Here is a 19,397-nt window from a genome sequence, read left to right as displayed (position 1 = left end):
TGTCTACAATGATAACCTGTCTATAACAATATAACAATAGTTTTTCCCAGGTCCCTACGGTATCATTATACAGGTTTTGCTGTATAGCATATTGGCTCACAGGCCTTATCAAAATGTTACATGTGGTCTGTGCTGTGTCAAAGGTTGAAGGCGCCTGTCAGTCACGATTGTGCTTCAGATGCTATGTATTTGAACAAACTTTAATCTTTTTCTCCCACATATATATATATATGAATCACTATAAAGTTTTACTGTTTTTAATGCAAAGTATCTGCATTTCTTGCGGGCCAACAGACTCCGGCCAATGAATACTGTATAAATAAATAAGAGGGGTGGTTTTGAACTTGGGGCTCAAGTGTCCCCAATTAGGATGGTTGGCTCAACAAGGCCAGAGATGGAAACCTAGCTATAACATTTATATTGATTTGAGAAATAATGAATTGCAAGAAAATAAGCACCAATAACATTAATGAAATAAATTCAAACCGAATCCATATAAATGTACAAAAAAAAAATTAGAGAAATCATAATGGGGGAATTCAAACAGCACATTCATTTCAAAAAGGTTATATCGAAAAAATTTATTATTGAATGAAATTCATTAAAATCAATAATTTCTTATGATGTACACATAATATTATCATTGTTGTTAATATAGGAGACACTCCTCTTACCATCAGCCATGTTTGTATTGCCGAGAGGTGTAAGAATTTGTGATGAGGAATTAATTTCCTAAATATATATATACGATTATTAGAGATGATTTGCTCCGATTTTAAATCGGAATAAAAAAATGAAAATTCGAATAATCTTCGTAAACAAGAAGGGATATTTTTTGTACAAAAAAATGTCGGAATGCCCGAAATAACGGAAAAATATGGGACTGTTTGGGAAATATTAATCATAATGGTCACGAAAGAGCTGCCTCAACATCTATCACTTTCGTGACTAGAATGTAACAGTCATCTGTGGATTGCTTCGAGGAATTGTTTCCAAACAAAATAAAATTATCAAATAATCAATTCATGAAATCAATAACATAAACTAATATTATTAGTTTATTTATAAAATGATTAAAATAGCAGAGACAAATAATTTTTTTTTCAAATCTTTACAATTTCGCTCGTAATTAATGAATATTTCGATACTTCATATTGGCAACGATTCAATGACAAAAACCCCCCTTAAGTACCCAGCAAAAGTAGAAAGTAACTTATGCGCTTACTTGTATTTATTTGATTGATAGTTTCGGCGCTGAATTAATCCGGTTCATCAGAGACTATTATTCTTTAGTTTGTTGAATGCGTGGTTCAGCGGCGTTAATTTCTTTCCGCGTCGTTGCTTGAAGAACAAACAAATCGTATTTGGCGGGTTTTTATTGTTAACCCTTGTGAGAGGCTCTCCATTGAAAAACATATTCGACCCCCCCTTTTTTTTATTTTATTTTATTAACTTTATTTAACCAACACAGCTCTTGTAAGAAAAATGTCTGGAATCGCTGTTTCGAGACTCGCCGAGGAACGAAAAGCATGGAGAAAGGATCACCCTTTCGTAAGTTGAATGACTGTTGAATTTAATGGTAATCGAGAGAGGAAGTCCCGTGAAATTGAGTTCACGGATTTCTTATCGTTATTAGCGAAAAAAAAGCTTTCTTATCAAAGATAATGGTCTTTTATTGTTCGATAAATTGGAATTACCGAAGTTCATAAACTATAAAAATCAACTCACATGAGGGCCATGGGATTGTTTGTAGTGTGTGGGAGATAAATAAACTGCCAGGAAGTCGACTCTGGGTAGTGGGGGGAAAAAAACAAAGTGTGTTAGAGAAATGGGTCTTCGCCCAGGGTTCAGCAATCATTAGGTGGCTCAGAAGTGTTTTACAACAGGGCTGACCATGCTATAGCCCAGGGTGTTAAATTTAGTGAATGGGTGGTTAAAGAAATTAGTATAGAGTAAGACAAGAAAATTGGTATGAGTAAAGGTGGCCTTGATAAACCCTTATGCTTAGGGTTATCGCTACAAAGAAATCCCCCACCCCCCTTTAAGTGAAATGTATCATTCCCAGTGTGGCTGAGTTAAAAGTCACCCTCAATTAAATGAATACCTTTTGGAAAAAAATTGAAATTACTACCAGAATGCTCCGAAGTTTTGTAAAAAAAAATTAGTCTCAGAAAGGGTTTGTGCACTTTTTTTGGAATGAACCATATAAATACTTATCCCGGGAGAACTTGCTTGCGAGATCCTTAACATCACTTGAAGCGCACTGATTATCAAGATGGCTGTGCCATCCCTTCCCACTATTCCACCATCACCAGCAAGACAATGCGAGAAACGCTGACCTTAGTTTTGAGTGGGAAGCAAAATATTCCACGGCATGAGAAGAAAAATCTTGCGAAGCAAGTTTCTCCCGTGTAAAGAGAACAGTTTCTTTAACTATGTGAATGGAAAAGTTTGTTTCTGTGTGAAACAGAGTTCTACATTATAATTTTAAATCTATATATTCCAGGGTTTCATTGCCAGGCCGACAAAAAATGCAGATGGTACATCCAATCTTATGAATTGGGAATGTGCGATTCCAGGAAAGAAATCTGTAATTAGTATTTTTTATATTGTTATATTTTTTCTTGGTGCAGTTCCTTTTGATCTGGTTATGTGTGATTTTTTTTGTTTTGCCTCAAATTTTTTTTATTAATTTAAGAATTATTAGTGAATAATTAAGGCTTATGTGCAGGGCTGCATGTTTTGATTACATTCCTACAGAATGATTATAATCATTCTCAGCAAAAATTGTATCATTTTTCAGGTTATATGGGGAGGGGTGTATGTGGCCCATTTGGTTTTATTAATTTTTAATTTGCTTAGTTTGAGGGTTCAACAGGTGGAGTAGTCATTAAAAATTTGTCTGGATTGAAAAAAAATAATTTTGTATTTACTACTTCATGGTCTTGGACAATAAATAACATTCATCATTCTAATTTATAGGCCTAGTCCACATTTTTCGTAAAGGGGAAACATCAGTTTGCATTACGAAGCAGTTTGATACATAGGCCTATTCTAGGTTTATAGCATTAAATTGTCTTCTATATTTTTATGGCATGCAGAGGCATACACAATATTTACAATACTTAGCAAAGAGGTAGAAATGAAAGTGCTTCATTTGTCTAAAATGATTACACTGGCACACTGAACAGTAAAATGTAAACAGATCCGATTACAAAAAAGGGATGGACAACACAGTAAAACTATCCAGTTTACCTTGATTTATTTACACAGGATCTTGTAAATCGCACATTTTGCACTGTGCTTTTGGAAACGTTCTTGAAAGAGCATCATTCTTGAAAAACTTGCATGTCTTCATAATTTGCTGTGCATTGTTAAAGGGAATTGACAGACTAGACTGTGGAAGGCTCCAAAAAGTAATTTATATTGTGAGAAAGAGAGATGGGGAAAAGAATTATCTGTGATTGCTAGTACCCTGTTTTGGCCAAAAATTGTTTGTCACCAAGTTTGTCATTTTGCTTCGGCTAGAGTCAGTCTTACAGGATACTTAAACAGTGCTATGAAAAAAAAAATTTTTAGGGATTTTATTACACTATGATTATGTTGTCTAAGGAGGTACCTTTCCCCCATCTTACTTATTAGTCTTACATTTTCCTACTTTTTCTAATTTTTTGAGTGGGAGCTTTGATATATGATATTTGTATAATGTGAAAATTTGAGCATGTACTATCTTCAATTCAAAATATGAAAGACAGGTAGCCGCACCAGCATAAACATGAAACAGGCATAACTCTAACAACATAAATAAGTTAAGTGCCACACATACACACAGAACATAAATTTTCCTGCATGTACAGTTAAGGGTTAAGTAGTATAGTATACAGCATGTGTGCGTGCCTTAATGCTGCTTTTATCTCAACTGTTCGTCATGTAGGCATGTTTTCGATTTACAAAAATTCTGAAAAGGCATTAATAAATTACCCTGAACCAGTTTTGGGAGTGAAAATGCAGTGTCGCACTTTCACACACAAAATAAAAAAATCTATATGATTTCCCCTGTTCTCTTAATTCCAGTTAGAAAGATGTTGCCCCATCCTTCCTGAATCCAACAATAGAGATCCTATGTTTTTAACTGCAATAGGCTATTCACTGAGATATTCAAATTTGAAATAAGTTGGGAAAGGACAGCATAAATGAAAAGAACGTGTCCGTTAGTTTTTGCTGCCATTTCACATAAATTTTCTCAGATTTTTTTGTTCATATATCTCCGCAAATATTGCACTTAGAAACATGGAATTTTTTCTGTTGGACTCAGGAGGGGGGCAATAACTTTCTGAATGGTAGTTAGAACACAGGGGGGACTGTATAAAGAATTCAGATTTTTTTTTTTATTATTTCGTTATACTGTATTTTCACTCTGAAAACTGGTACAGGATAATTTCTTTTGAGCATTTTGTGAATTGAAACCATGCCTCTACAACGAATGTTTGAGGTAAAGGCCACATTAGCACTTACAGGACTCCCTGTATAAGATATGAATGCAGAAGTATATGCTCTGTCATGTAAAAATTTTTAATACAAAACCAAAATATGGTATAAGTGTTGGGGGGAGGAGGGGAAAGGTCTTCTAGTGGTGAATAAAGCCTCAGAGATTAAAGAAAGTGAAGATCTATTGTGATGTGAAAACATTTAGTGTATTCTGCTTCCAAAGGCAGAATTTTTTACATTGTTCTGTAGCGAACCCTTGGCTGAATGGAAATGTTTTGCAGTAAAAATTCCTGTAATAGTGTTTTCCACATTTTCCTTAAAAATTTTTCCTGCTTGTTCTGCTGTGGCATTGATTGTTCTTCGACGTATGTTGCAGAACTTCGCACGACAGGAAATTATCACGTTCCCATTTAGCACGACATTCTCATGATCCCAACTCTCGCTAATACTCATTAAGAATTTCCCATTACAGCATTTTCCTGCTTATAACGTTCTGTCATGACGGTTAAAAAAAAGTTCATTATCAGGATTCACTGTAGTTCGTGGAGGGGGTGGAAAAGAAATGTAACGAGTGGTCTGTGCTTCTCTCAAGCAAAAACCTATAAGTATTTGTCGGTTATATTGCTAGTCTATTCACTAACAATCAATACTTGTACTTAACATTATTATTGATTTGTTTTTATTCTCAGACTCCGTGGGAAGGAGGTCTGTATCAATTGAGGATGATTTTCAAGGATGATTACCCTTCTACACCACCTAAATGTAAGTATGAATTAGCACAGTGATTTTTGAAATATATTTTTTCTCTTCCCCTCCTTATTTTATTGAATTATTTACGTCATTAGTGGCTTTCAAAATTTGCAGGAATGTTTTTGTGTTCCCAATCTGTTACTTTTAGTCTTCTCGATAGTGTTTTGAATGATGAATTACTGATTCCTGAATTCAAGTTACAATGGAACTTTGGTGTTCTGCAAACATGTTCATTGTCAAAATCATATATCAAATCAAACTTTCCCTTAGGAAATAATGTAAACCCGTATAATTCCTTCCACAGTTATTCATTCATATAAATATGACTAATAAAAACAAAAAACAGCATTCAATCACTAAATAGAATACAATAATAAAAAATAGTACTATAAAATAATACAATTATGCCATAAATAAATGTACAATATGATAATCGTTTACAAATTAACTTACTCTAAACAGTGAGAGAGAAAGACTATCATTTAGGACAACTTGTTACGTTGTCTGTAAACTTTTTTTGTGTGTGTGACTTTGAGGAAGAAAATATCCAATGATTCTTGCTCTTGCCTCTTTTTTTAAGATTTCTGGGAAATGGGAAGTTGCATTGTCACACTAGCCAGATTTGTTGCTCTCACTGCTATAACTTTATTTGATCGGTTCTTCTCTATAAAATTTTGCAGATTTCCACATTTTACAATCTTTCCAACTTCATTTGAAATGAGGATGACATAGCTGCCAAGTCTCCCGATTTTTTCGGGAATCTCCCGAATTTTAGCTTCATCGCTCGACATCCCGAAAAGTTCTTAAATCTCCCGAATTTTTACGAAAATCACAAAAATCCCTAGTTGTCCCTTAAAATTCCCTACTTCATTAAAAAAAATCCCCGCTTATGAAAACAATCCCTAAGGAATTTCTTGTGGGGCATCTTTTTTTCCCTTTCGAAATGACGTCACACGTCGTAAATGGGGAAATTCCCTTTTTAAGGAAGTTTTACAAACCCTCTGATGGTAACAAGAAAGTTGTTTGTCTTATCGTGCAGGGAAATGGCTTAGCAGCCAATAGTCCTGGATAATAATTGAAGATTATAGTCACGCGCATGTGGTCAAAATTTCTTTTGTTATAACGTGCCATATAACAAAACACGAATACTGATAAGCAAAAACATATTTAATCAATTTTAAAGATACTTATTCCGATGAATTTCCTTTCATCAAACGTTCCAGAAGAGGGCCGACTTTTCCTTTGTGTACAAGTTGTGTTACGGACATAAACATCGGTCATGGAAAGACTGCCATCATCAGTCGTGAAGTGAAAAAAAAACATCAAGCAAGTGTCACAAAAAGTCAGTGTTCTTCAAAAATTGACGGTGTTTTCCTTCATCTTCCGATGATTTTGGGGTCATTCGCTCAGAATGTTTGTTCACAGCGTTTCTGATTGAACACTATTTATTTTTACATCATTGAAGTTTTGGCCTCCAATTTCACTTGTTTTTTTGCGTATGAATTTTATTCCCAAGGGTTTAACTTCCATGTGTGTAAAATCCCTATTTTAATTTGACTTCAGTTTTTGAGTAGGTATTTTATTCCCTACGCTCTAACTTTTATATTTGGAAAATCCCTATTTTATTTGGAAAAATCCCTATTATATTTATTAGGGAGTGGTTTTAGCATAAAATACGGGTTTGCGCGAAAATCTCCCGAATTTTCATTTTCAAAAGTTGGCAGCTATGGGATGACACTTTTCTCTTCCTCAGACGAATACATTTTGTACATGAATACACATTGTACATGAATTCTGTGTTCGTCAACTGACTAATTTTATGTGTTTATATTTAATTATATATATATATATATATATATATATACGACTATAAAATATTAACCAATTATTATTGTAACAAGGCTGCATAATTCAATTAACTCTTTGATTTAACTTATATTGACCCCAAGGGACTGATAGTCCCTTGGGGTCAATATAAGTGTCTGTGTCATCGTAATATTATTTTTTGTAGAGTTTTATTGTTTTTCTCTGTTTTGATTGTATGTTTTATGTGTTGCATTCAGTTCAATTTAAAAAAAAAAAAAAATCCACAGTACATGTGTGGATGAAAACAAAAAACCATTGGTTTTTGCTTATTTAAGTTATGATGTGAAAATAATAAAGTGAAAAAATGTTTTGCTCGTAATTTGAATCATCACTCTTTGACAGAGCGAAAAAATTCTCTTGTTATGCCAACCACTCGATAATCAAAGTTCCACTGTACTGTATGTACTGTACTCATATTTTATTAATGATCTGCATCTGTATGAACAAAGTAAATCAAGCTTCAAACTTTTATTTTATATTGATATACAAGAGATTTCCAAAATGCAATACCCACTTCATAATTAACCAACAAAGGTGTTTTTTTTTATTATGGAACACTATTTTACTGAAACACATTGTAGCATTACGTTTTTACAGTCAACATATGAATTCAAACGCTTGTCACATTGTGTATTTTGTATGCTGGCTTTCTATTCCTCCTTGCTAATGTTAAGCAGGCGCAAATCGATCTTTGAGAATTCGTCAAACCCCACAGTTTTGTTGTTGAAAATTGTTTTTCAACAAAAACAAATTTTTGGGTTCGGCATATACACTCGTCAGTTTTTTGAGAAAATATTGACTTAAACTTTACTGAATGCTACATGGCCTCCGCCTTGTCTAGCTTGAAGATCCGAGACATCATTAAACTACTTTAGATGGTGTCTCAATCAGTGGAGCAATTTTTATAGCTGTTCAAACCCTACAGAACCTATAATGTTAGCCAAAGCAAAAAAACTAAAAACATTGTCTTCGATACTCTGTGGAGTAACATTGGTTTTATACGGCCTTTAGGTGAGAGCATTGGCGAGTAAGATTAGTGTTATTACCCCAAGCCGAGATGAGTGTTTTTGTGCAGAAAAAAACGTTAAAAAAAACTTCCTTCAGAAGACCAAAAAATTTTGAACCCCCCCCCCCCCCCCAAAAAAAAATCTGCATATGTCTATGGGTGTGAGCATTAACAAGCCTTTTAAAGGAATTTATGGAGCGAATGAGTGAGTTCCAAAGATGAAGAAACAACAAGAAGCGTGCCTTAAAGAAATTTGGCACGGGCTTGGTGGGCCAGTGGGTTCACAAAGTGTGGAACTCTGTTTCCATCGAAATCATTAAATCCTTTATTAAATTATTTTTTAATGCAGTGTATGGAATGGAAGATGACCTTCTCTTTGAACAGTTGAAGATGAAAACGAAGATGTCACACTGTATGATGACTTGGCTTTTCGATGTAGAGCAGTGTTTCCCAAAGTGGGCAATATTTCTCTCTGGTGGCGCAATGGAACGGTCCGGGGCACAATAGAAGTTACAAGTATAACATAGGATCCTATGAGCTCACTTGAGTCGGAGGGGGGGGGGGGCAATGAGGAAAAAAAAATTCTAATGAAAGAGGTAATAGAACAAAAACTTGGGGAAGCTATAGTGTAGAGCATAGTTTCCAACCTTTTTTGTCCCATCCCCCCCCTTCAGAAATGTTTTTCTCCCATCGCCCCAACACAATCTAACCCATAGAATCTTATGTTATACCCATAGCTTCTACCCCTCCCCGGAACATTCCATCGTCCCCCCAGGGGGCATTCACGCCCACGTTGGAAATCACTGGTGTAAAGCAGAAGTGTCTTGAACCTTTTTCTAGTTGTGAGTACTGCCTGAACCCATCATCAAAAGAGGAGCACCCTTACAGCAAGTTTGATATACCAATGCATAGAATCGGGATGATTTAAATTTTTCAGTATGATTTGTACAATGTGTTACGTTGATCAAGTGCTCACAAAATCAGATCCCAGCATCAAGCACTCTGGGTGCTTTAACGAGCAAGGGATTGAAGATGCCTGGTGTAGAGCTTGGAGAATCAGGAGAAATATGGATCAGCAGACCTGCAAACTCTCCAGAGTTAGGCGGGAGACTGAATTTTTTACCTTTCCTCTGGCTCTCTGGATTTGCTAAAAATTTCTCTAGATGTTGGCAGAAAATTAAATATGGAAGAAATTTTCATTGATTTGTTTTAGATAGAAATTTTTTTAGATTTTCCTTGAGCTTTCACGCCATTGTGATGTCAATGACATTGTGTTGAGGAAAACACGTATAGAGTGCAGCCATAGTTCGCTGAACCTATGGTATCTTTACATAGCATTTTCTAGGGGTTCTAGCTGAATCTACCTATTTGGTTCACGATTTTAGTACTGTTGAACAAAGCCATCAAACAAGGTCTTGGCGACCACATTTAAGTAAACCGCAACGACATGACTTCGGTTACTTAGTGCTTATCAGCAAATGTCAAGGGATGGGCTTGATTGCAAAAATCCCTGTGTAATTCTAATAACAAAGCTGAATTAAGCCTCTTTGATTAACAACCATGTGACAAACAATAACGGAAGTATTGATTATACAACCATGTGATATGTGATGCCACCTGAGCTTTTTTTTGTCAACGTCTTTATATTTTTAAGTATTGTTTAATTCTTTTCTCTGATTAAATGTCTTAAAAATATATATACAACTGCTTTTAAGAGTTAATATACCCAAGATTATCCATCACTGATAGCATCCCAGGGGGGTCCCTCCTCTACTCTTGGGAGAATCTCAGGATTTCAAATCTTAAAGTTGGCATGTCTGGATCAGAAAGTTTAAATAATTTTTCCATTGCAACTTTTATTACATGAAAATATACAAATTTTGTTCCCTTTTAAAATATGCGGATTTTTTTGGGGGGTCAGCTTATACACAGGTTTTCAATTTATTGCAGTTTTGGTTGTCCTGAAGTGAGAAGGGTCAGCTTATACACAAGTAAATGCAGTAGTTCTGGAATAATTGTTAATTAGCTAAAATCTTTGTTATCCTAAACATAGTTTTTTATAGATTTTGATTAAAAATCATTTAATTCATTCCAGGTAGTGGGCAAAATTTAAAGATAAGTTCATTGAAACACCAAGGAGTGCAGCAAGAAAGACAAACTGATCTAGGGCTAAAATTAACAGCTTCGAAATTAGATAAATGAGAATTCACAGGAAGGTGTAAGATCTTTTTATTTTACACACTGTGCACGACACCAGCTTCAGTGTACCAGTGGTCATAGTGACGGACTCGCATCACGAGGACCTGGGTTCGAGCCCCACCGTCACCACAGTGGTGGTCGGCTGAAGTTGGTTTTCTGTGGTTCCCAACTTCAAGGCGCAAATGCGAGCCGATCTCCCTGTTAAAAAGTCTCGCCACAGAGAGCAACAGTCCTACAAACAGTACAAATATTCAGTCATTACATTTCATCCACTTCTGAGATATATATGGCAGGACTAAAAAATCATACACAACTCTAGATACACACTCAGACTGTTAGATGCACATACTTACACTTCCGGCACATTCACCAGTTAGTAAATTGCCCATGGTGATAGCCCTGATTTGTGCTCGCCTTCAAAAAAAAAAAGCTTCAATGTACCGAAGCCAGTATTGACATAACCCATTCATAGTGTTTGTGATTTTGTGAGTTCATTTCTGTGTCTGATGCATGCAAATGGGAAAGATAAGATCCTAAAATCACCAGTCTGATAAGAGTTGCATTGAGGGCATGTTTCCAGGCAAGAGTGTCATTGTCTCTCTAGACAACTGAAACATTTCTTTCAAAGGCATACATGCTCTGAAAACATTTCCTTCTTTCCAATGTATTTCTATTAGCTGAATCTTTTCATTTCACAAAAAATTGTTCAAAAACTTTTAGAAAGGGAATTACATCTGAAAAGTTACTTAGAATTGGACATGAGTTAATTGGGCTTGAGTGACATTCTGATAATGATTGGCTCCAAAATTCAGCTCATGATGCACCCCAAAGCAGAATATGTCAATCTGCGATGTACGTTGCAGAACAATCAGTTCTACCGCAGAATAATCTGGTGAAATTTTAAGAAAACACTGTTGTGTAAAAAATACTATTAGGGAACTTTTACTGCAGAACATTTCCAGTCCGCCGATGGCTTGTTGCAGAACAATGCAAAAGATTCGGCTTTGGGGACGATGCAGCTGCTTTATGTTAGTGCATGTATTCATATCAACTTAAATGTTAGTCGAATCCATATTCGTTAGTCGAGGAAGAAAAATCACAGAAAATGTCTTCCTTGGATGAAAAATTTGCAAGCAGAGATATTGCTTTATAACGATACTCAATGACCCAAAGCAGTATATGCCAAAAAATTCTGACATATATCACAGAACAATCAGTACTACTGTAGAACAATCTCAGTAAAAACTTCAAGAAAAGAACTCTTGCAAGTATAAAACCACTATTATGGAATTTTCCATTGCAGAAAATCTTTAGTCAGCTGAGAGCTCATTGCAAAACATTCTGCATAAGGGCTAAGGGGACAGGAATGTATTGTCTTAGATGGAATATGTTAACATTATGAAAAATATGAAGACCAGCGATAAAATACTGTTTTAATTGAGGTTTTTTCTTTGTAATTGGAATACTCACTTAAACAAGAAACATGTTAAAAATCAAAAGAACTATAAAATCTTGCATACAATAAGCAGGCAAACATCTGAAACTTGCTGACCTTTTGAATTGTAAGTACTTGAGCAGAAAGTTCTGCACATGTGCACTAATGGGTGCTATTTCACTGACAACTCTATTATGTTGAACATATTCATTTTGTGTCTGTTTTAGTTTAAGCTTCAGTTTAATATGACATATGGCTTTTTTCATACAATTGAAAAATTAGTTTTAAAACAAATTTTGTTATGTTTAGGCAAGTTTGAACCTCCATTGTTTCATCCGAATGTGTACCCTTCTGGAACTGTTTGCTTGTCGTTGTTGGATGAAGAAAAAGATTGGCGACCTGCCATTACGATCAAACAAGTTAGTAACCCTTTGGTTTTTAGCAATGTTTTATATCTGTATGCTGGAGGTAGAGAGCACTGTCTATTTCCAACAATATTGGGATAACACAATTTGCAGTTTCATCACACTACACATCATGGGCACAAGGCACTAAGTTTTATTTTAATAAATAACAGATTATTATTTTATAAAACAAGCAAGATGCATAGAAAGAAAAGGAAATGCATATACAAGCAAGATGCATAGAATGACTCTCCTGAATGAGAATGCTGCGACTCTGCCACCAGACTTATCCTGCAGTCAAGATCTCTTCCAGCCCAGCTTCAAGGCAGAGTATGAAACAATTGTAGGCTTGTTGCTTTCTGAGACTGATCACCATTGTGGTGCCAGTGGGGTTTGAACCTGTCCCTTCTATGAAAGTCCATCACTATGACCACAACAGCAGCTAAACAGCTTTTGTCTGAAAAATTTCCTTTTTATGACATGGTGCCCTTTACCTCTGGCATAGAAAGATATAAAGGAAAACTTCTCTTTTGTGGACACTTGCAGGGGCAAAAACATTTGTTCATGAAAAAAGAGGTGACTGATATAGGAGATTCCTATTGAAGCATTCAAAATAGCTCTTCATTAAAAAAAACTATTAAGAGTTTGTAGAAAGTTTTACACACAATCATTTAATTTTGACAATTATGCAATTTAATTTAAAATAGAACAAACAGAAATCATGGTAGTTTCCAGTGAATAATGTGTGGGTATAAGCCACATCCAGGAAAACATTATTTTTCTGTAGAAATGCCACAGATTCATATAAGCCAACTATTATTTCATACAAGAAACTGATAAAATTGGATAAAACATGTTATTTTAAGCATAAATTGTTCTCATTTTTCATAATACTGCTTAAACATTGGCTCTCATCCTGGAGTTAACAAATATTTTTTAAACTGAATTAGAATAAAAACATATAAACTTTTTTGTTAAAATTCATTACATTTCCCTCCAAGTCAGAGAAATGTGTTATTGAGTAGATCGTGGCTTTGAATCGGCCACAAGAGATAAAAACTAACTTTTGAAGCTTTATAACGTATAGCTTCATTATGGGGGAAATTCATGGGATGAATTACGAGAGGAAGAATATTCAAACAAAAAATGTGACCATATATCTCAAGTTTATCATTAAACAGAGGTTTGGACTGCATACTTTAAATACAGCTTTTCCCAGGAAATTATTTGACTTTAAAATGGGTGGCTGTTAAAAGAAGGGTTTCTCTGTATGCTGAAATTTAAGAAATAAACTTTTTGCTATATCCTCTGTAGTCAGAAATTAGACATAAAAATTTGATTGCATATTCATCTAAAAGAGAAGCATGCTTTTACGAAAAGTTTTGTGAATTTTTTGAAGGTTTTTTTTTTTTTGAATTAAAATGGTTGAAAGACACTAACTGATAGCATGTAACAGTTTAAAGCTCATTTATGGTTAATATAAGCTCAATATCAATATAGTTTCTCAATGACTTGTATTACTTCCATCATTCTGGTGCTGTGATTCTTAAGTTGTGAAACATGTATCCCTGGGGGGTGCATGGTAAGTTACTCATAGGTACGTAAAAATCATTAGTAATGAGAAGCAACAAATAAAAGTATATGAGGGTCATTCCATAAGTAATGCACAGGTTGACAACACTGCAGAGTGAATGATGCAATGATCGTGAAAATTACATCGTGTGTAGTTCAAGGCTTGGGAAGAAGTGTATGGTTTTTGTTTAATCGATAGCATTAATTTCTTTTTTAGTAACACAAGTTAGAAATGAAGCCTACACTAGTCTCTGGTACTGTGAGTGTTGAGCATCATAAATCATATATTTAAATCTAAAATTTTTGTGGTGTAAATTTTCAGTGCTTCAAGGAAAGTTTGCTGTGATTTAACAGTAGACCTTAGTACAGTATGGCCAGTGTGAAATGCAGTTCAACGAATGGAGAGGTCAGAGTTCCGCAAGACAAAAAATATTTTGCCGAGTTCAATCAAAGGTTAAATGTTGCTTATAAAACAGTTGCTTATGATCACCACAAAATCATCATGACCAAGGCCTGGATGTTGTTGCCCTAAAAAAATCTTGAAAAATGGCTGAAAGATGCCCTAAAAGTTGGGGAAAATTCCATCGAAATAATAAAACTAAGTTCTCTTGAAGAATTGGTTATGTTTAAAAGTCGAGAAATGAAAAGTTTCGCCAGCAATAATATGTAATGTTTTTTTCTTAGTGTTTAGATTTTATCAAAAATAACATTTTGTAATAAATGAGTTGTAATTCATGAATCTGTTAGGAACATCAGTTGGGGCTGACAAGGCTACTGCCTGTGGACCCGAGACGATTCTTATTTTTGTTTTTCACAAGAAATTTACTATTGAGTGGCTTGTGAAAAATCTGATGGGGGGGAGGGGGGCAGTAGGGTTTTTTGCGTTAAAGAAAAGAAATTAATTCTTTCTTCCCCCCCCCCCCCCCAGAAAATCCAGTGTACACCCACAGTTATGGATTTAAAAAAAAAGGCATCTTTTATTTTACTTTCTGAAAAGTGCTGAATTTCAATTCATTCATCAATTCAATATTCTTCCTTTTCATTGGGCCAGTTGTCATAAATTTTGTTCAGGGGCAAAATGATAAACAATACAGTTTTGGCCATCTTTCCTATCTTTGTTCAGTCTTTTTCTCACATTCTGGGATGAGACCAGACCTCCCAAGTTGCTCTCTCACTACAGCCTTGCTTTCCATAGTCAAAATTTAAAAAATGAAAAAATATTCTGAAAATCCCCCAAAAAATGCCCTAATAATAAAAAAATCAGAAAGATGCAAATGTCTTCAATATTCAGGCCCAGATCATGACAAATAGAGCTCCATGCTTACTAAGGGACATAGTGTTCCAATGTTCCATAGTGGACCAATGTTTTATAGTGAATTCGTTCAAAAACTGAACAGAAATGCACGAAACCTGACCTTTGAAGCTCGAGGCTATGTCAGTCACTCTTCATAACAACGCTCGTCTATACATTGCTATTGTCATAAATGAAAGCAGTGTGAATACAGTTGGGGTGTTTTACCTCATTCACCCTACAGTGTGGGCATGATTCGACCAGACTTTTACTTATTCCCAAAGTTGAAAAACTGATGTGTGAATGTTATTTTCCTTCTCTGGAAGTGCTTGCTGCCGCCATTCACCAGATGAAAAGAGATGGTGTATAAGATGGAATAGTAAAGCTTCCCAGACGTTGGGACTCTGTCATTGTGAAGCAGAAACACTATATTGAAGGATTATAAATAGACAGTATGAAAAGATAAACACGTAAGTAAACAAAAGATTTGTGTGCATTAGTTATGAAATGACCTACGTAATGAAAAAATTTTGAATCGAAAGTAAAAAAGATCAAAAGAGTAATAAAATATAAAAGATGGGCTGGTCCGGAAATCGCATATCATATAAGTATTTTCACAGATGTACAGGAAATGTTGGAATTGCTTTTTTACATTTTGAATTTTTTTAGTATATAATAAGTAGATACTGTAGTAACTGATAAGTAAATGTTGCTGAATAATCCGTAGTTAGGTGAAAGTATTATGTGTATGTGTGGTACATCAGTACTTATCTTGTTTAAATTTTATATAGATTCTTCTTGGAATCCAAGATCTGTTGAATGAGCCAAACATCAAGGATCCTGCTCAAGCTGAGGCATACACAATTTACTGGTAAGTAGTCATCAAATGTAATTGAATGATTTTTTTTGCATGTAACTGGGTCTACCTGATTAATCAAAAATGATTGAATATGTCAATTGTTATCCTTGATTTAGGGGTGGGAACTTTGCAGCAAAATTAACACGTTGCGCCATCCTACTCCAATAGTGTTTTCGAATTTTTCTGCGCCAAATAGCCAAAATAGCAAATTTTGCCTCAGTATGCACAGAATTTTGGAAAGGATGACAAAAAAATTTTTTTTGCTTACTGCAAAACGATTCTTTCCAAGAATAGCGTGTTTCTCTCCTCTTCACAACCTCCTCGCCTCTGCTGTAGTCATGCTATCTCCTTGAAAAATAGTGTTCTCTGTTTGAAAGTATTTTAATTAAACTGTAAAATACAGTGTTGGGGGAAAAACTCGTGGGTTAATCATATATCCTTTTCACACTTTGTAAGCATGACATATATTTTTTACATTTGAACTAAAATTTTTGATCAAAAAATATGTAATTTTTATTTACCCTTCAACTTTAGCCAAGACAATTTTTTTAAATTGCTACAAGCATGTTAAACCAATAATCCATCTGGTCTCTCATTAAAAGAGTTGCCGGAAGTCCAGAAAGTTTGCGAAATTAGAGAGAAAATAGCTGCTTTTTTTTTTTTTTTTTTAATTTTTCTAAATTTTCCTGGCAAGTTCCTGCTCTCAACTTTGACCCCAAAAATCGGATTGGGATAACTGCGCCCTCTCATCTGGCTTTCCATTGCAAAACCCCAATAATAACTGATCGTGCAGCTGAAGATGGTTTACAATTTTCTTTTAGCTTTAAAGAGCAAATGTGAGTCAGTTTCCATTTTCTAAAAAAATGTCACCATTGCAAGCAGCAGAAATTACTACAGTTGATCGTCATTGTGTCAAATCCTGATGCTTCGTGAAAAAAAAATTCCATTCTGCGAGTAAAAGAGCAAGTCCACAGAATTATTAATTCTAATTTAGCAACTTTGCCAAATAGTGAGTGTTAAATCTCCAATGTTGCTAAATAATGAGTGTCAAATTGCCAATCTCGCCAAATAACAAGTGCTGAATCTTCCGAAATTCTCTCCCATTTTGCAACAATTTCTTTCAGAGTATAAAAAATTTAAAACTTATAGAACATTTTTAGCTTATTTAAACTGCTGCTGTTCCAAACAGCAAATAGTGCCCTCAGTAAGCAAAAAGTGTCATCTTAAATAGACTGGTGTGAAAATCTTTATTGCAACTGCTCTTTCAAACAAGCTGATGAAAAGATGTTTGCGATAACAAAAAACAGTGCAGTTGTTTTATTTTATAAAATGTTATTGTTAGTTCAATTTTTTACTGCTCCGATTTAAATATCTGCTCCGAAATGGACTTCATCACTTCCCACCCCTGCTGATTACTTAATAGAGATGCTGTTAATAACCTGTGAATGATTACTGTCTTTGTCCATAACCAGGGTAAATTGTTTCGAAAAATTACTTTTGCAATGATATCCTGTTTATAAGCTGAGTCACTTTGTAATCCGCTTATGGAAAATTTGCAATTTTGAGACAAAAAACAATTTTATAATCTCCATAAGAAAACTTCTGGTTGTTACCTTCATCACCAATAATTAAATCTTTAGAAATGAAAAGGAGTTGTTGTTTACGTTTTTCTAAATTAAAAAAAGTCTACATGTAATTATAGTTTTTAAAAAATATTTTTATTCCCATTGCTAGAAAAAAACACAGCCACAAATTTTCAACTTGAATATATCATGTTAACGAAAAGACTTCAAAAACAGTAGTTTGCAATGTGTTAATTCAGACAAATTTGATTGGAATTTTCAACAAAATTGTACTTGAAAGTTATATGGTTCTACACATAACATTCTGTTGTTGCAACATTTGTTATTTTGGACTTATTCAGAATTCTGACAAGTCATCCTATTCACTTAAATGTGTTTATGGTGTTTTCAAACCATTTATTAGCCTCATTTTGTCTTTTTAGAAACATCTATATTGTGTTACATAATGCACACAAGAATTCAAGGTTTTATTTATTTTTTTTTTGTAAATACAATTTTAGATTTATTTTGTGACACTATTGTATCATCTGATTAAGTTATACCAGCGGTTCTCAACGTTTTTTCGCTGACTCGCTGAGCCCTTTTCAATATATAATTTCTGTGTCTGAGCCCTACTTGACTCGAGGAGCCCTTTTTGATATAATTTTTATGGCGGACCCCCTGCAGATTTCTTTTTTTTATTTATCAAATTTACTGATTTATTTTATTTCCCTTGAGTCACCACGGAGCCCTGGTTGAGAACCGCTAAGTTATACCATATTACACTGGGGCCAGACTCCTTTTATCAGATACAATGAATTCTCTTTTGCGTTGTAAAAATATATTAAACACTGTCCTTGCATGTGTTGTGTACAAGTTATTTTGATTTCAAATCTGACCTACTTTACTTTGGGCTGAGCCTCTCAAACCCAATTTATAAGATGTATTCACTTCGAAAAAGCTGCAGATGAAATCAGCTGTCTGTAATCTGCCAATTCCAGGCAGGAAATGGCAGTATTTGTTATTTTAATACTTTTTTCTTTCATGAATGAATCAACTGATTATTTCACAATAAAAGCAGTGGTATATTTGCTAATAATAACTTACTGTTAGCAAATATGCTAACTATAAGTCTTATAATTTTTATGAGATCCATATAATAATGGCCCATATTCATACTTGTTATCAGTTACAAGGTTGTGCTTTTTCTAACTTTTTATTGCTTGTATATCTTTTAATGCTTATTCATTTTTATGTGCATTTTCACTTAATACATAGCTATGTTATGAAAACAAACTGCTCCTTTCATTGCTTTGGGAATGGCTGTTGTATTTATAAAATCAACTGTTAGAAAAATGAAGTTATAAATCGAAGTTTTGCTTTGCATATTATTAAATGCAGTTTCCGTTTATAGCCAGAACCGCCTGGAGTATGAAAAACGAGTGAGAGCTCAAGCCAAGCATATGGCCCCACAGGAGTAAACTCTGCCACAATTCTGCTCTCCAACTCTTGCAGGTTATTTGCAGTCATCTCTATTTTCATGGTACTTCCATGTTTGTGTGTTTTTTTTTTCCTTTCAAGAACTCTGGGGACTTATTTTCTTCTGCACGTCGGGAGTTAAGATAGTGTTTGGAATATTTCATGAACATGTTTAATATTTCTCATTTTACAGGTCTTATTGATGTTGTGCAAGTGACATTTATAATTTTAATGTTCCATTCCCAGTTGTACAAATAAAGTAGCGATTGGATGTGAAACTTTGTTGATTTTATTTAATTGATTCATTTTTTTCTGTGAATTCTTTTATTAGTTCCTTATATATGGGCATATTTCATATGAATTTAATGCATGTTTCAAATATTTCATCCACAAGTTACATTATTTTTCATTAAAAAAATTTCATTGGCTTGCATATGTAGTTGAACCTTGGTAAGACAAACTTGACACAAATTTTAGTTTAATGCA

The 19,397-nt window shown here is 34.4% G+C and overlaps 2 protein-coding genes across 2 annotated transcripts in view; one reads left to right on the top strand and one right to left on the bottom strand.

Moving 5' to 3' along the window:
• The window catches only part of LOC149089705 (ankyrin repeat and FYVE domain-containing protein 1), a 44,352-nt gene extending 43,643 nt beyond the window's left edge, over positions 1-709 (bottom strand). The window contains exon 1 of the mRNA XM_089239027.1: positions 675-709. Coding sequence (XP_089095153.1) covers positions 675-684 — 10 coding nt within the window. The 5' untranslated portion in view covers positions 685-709. The remainder of the gene's footprint in view (positions 1-674) is intronic.
• A 449-nt stretch (positions 710-1,158) lies between these two features.
• Positions 1,159-19,189, top strand: lwr (ubiquitin conjugating enzyme lesswright). The gene is made up of 6 exons (XM_089238901.1): positions 1,159-1,551; positions 2,507-2,590; positions 5,178-5,250; positions 12,054-12,163; positions 15,803-15,882; positions 18,847-19,189. The coding sequence occupies exons 1-6, from the start codon at positions 1,486-1,488 to the stop codon at positions 18,911-18,913; spliced, it is 480 nt and encodes a 159-aa protein (XP_089095027.1). The 5' UTR covers positions 1,159-1,485; the 3' UTR covers positions 18,914-19,189.
• The last annotated feature ends 208 nt before the right edge of the window (positions 19,190-19,397 follow it).

This window comes from Pholcus phalangioides, unplaced genomic scaffold, assembly GCF_987345545.1.
Source record: "Pholcus phalangioides strain wild (caught in Gottingen) unplaced genomic scaffold, Ppha-v1.0 ptg000001l_1, whole genome shotgun sequence".
NCBI classification, from domain to species: Eukaryota; Metazoa; Arthropoda; class Arachnida; order Araneae; family Pholcidae; genus Pholcus; species Pholcus phalangioides.
Note: the sequence above shows the minus strand (reverse complement) of the source record. Positions and strands in the feature narration are given on the sequence as shown.

Bases quoted from the DNA above. Each gene is read 5' to 3' on its own strand.
- lwr (XM_089238901.1), top strand. From the start codon at position 1,486: ATGTCTGGAATCGCTGTTTCGAGACTCGCCGAGGAACGAAAAGCATGG. The intron at 2,591-5,177 runs GTAATTAGTATT...TTTTATTCTCAG, and splicing joins CGATTCCAGGAAAGAAATCT to ACTCCGTGGGAAGGAGGTCT. The intron at 5,251-12,053 runs GTAAGTATGAAT...TGTTATGTTTAG, and splicing joins CCCTTCTACACCACCTAAAT to GCAAGTTTGAACCTCCATTG.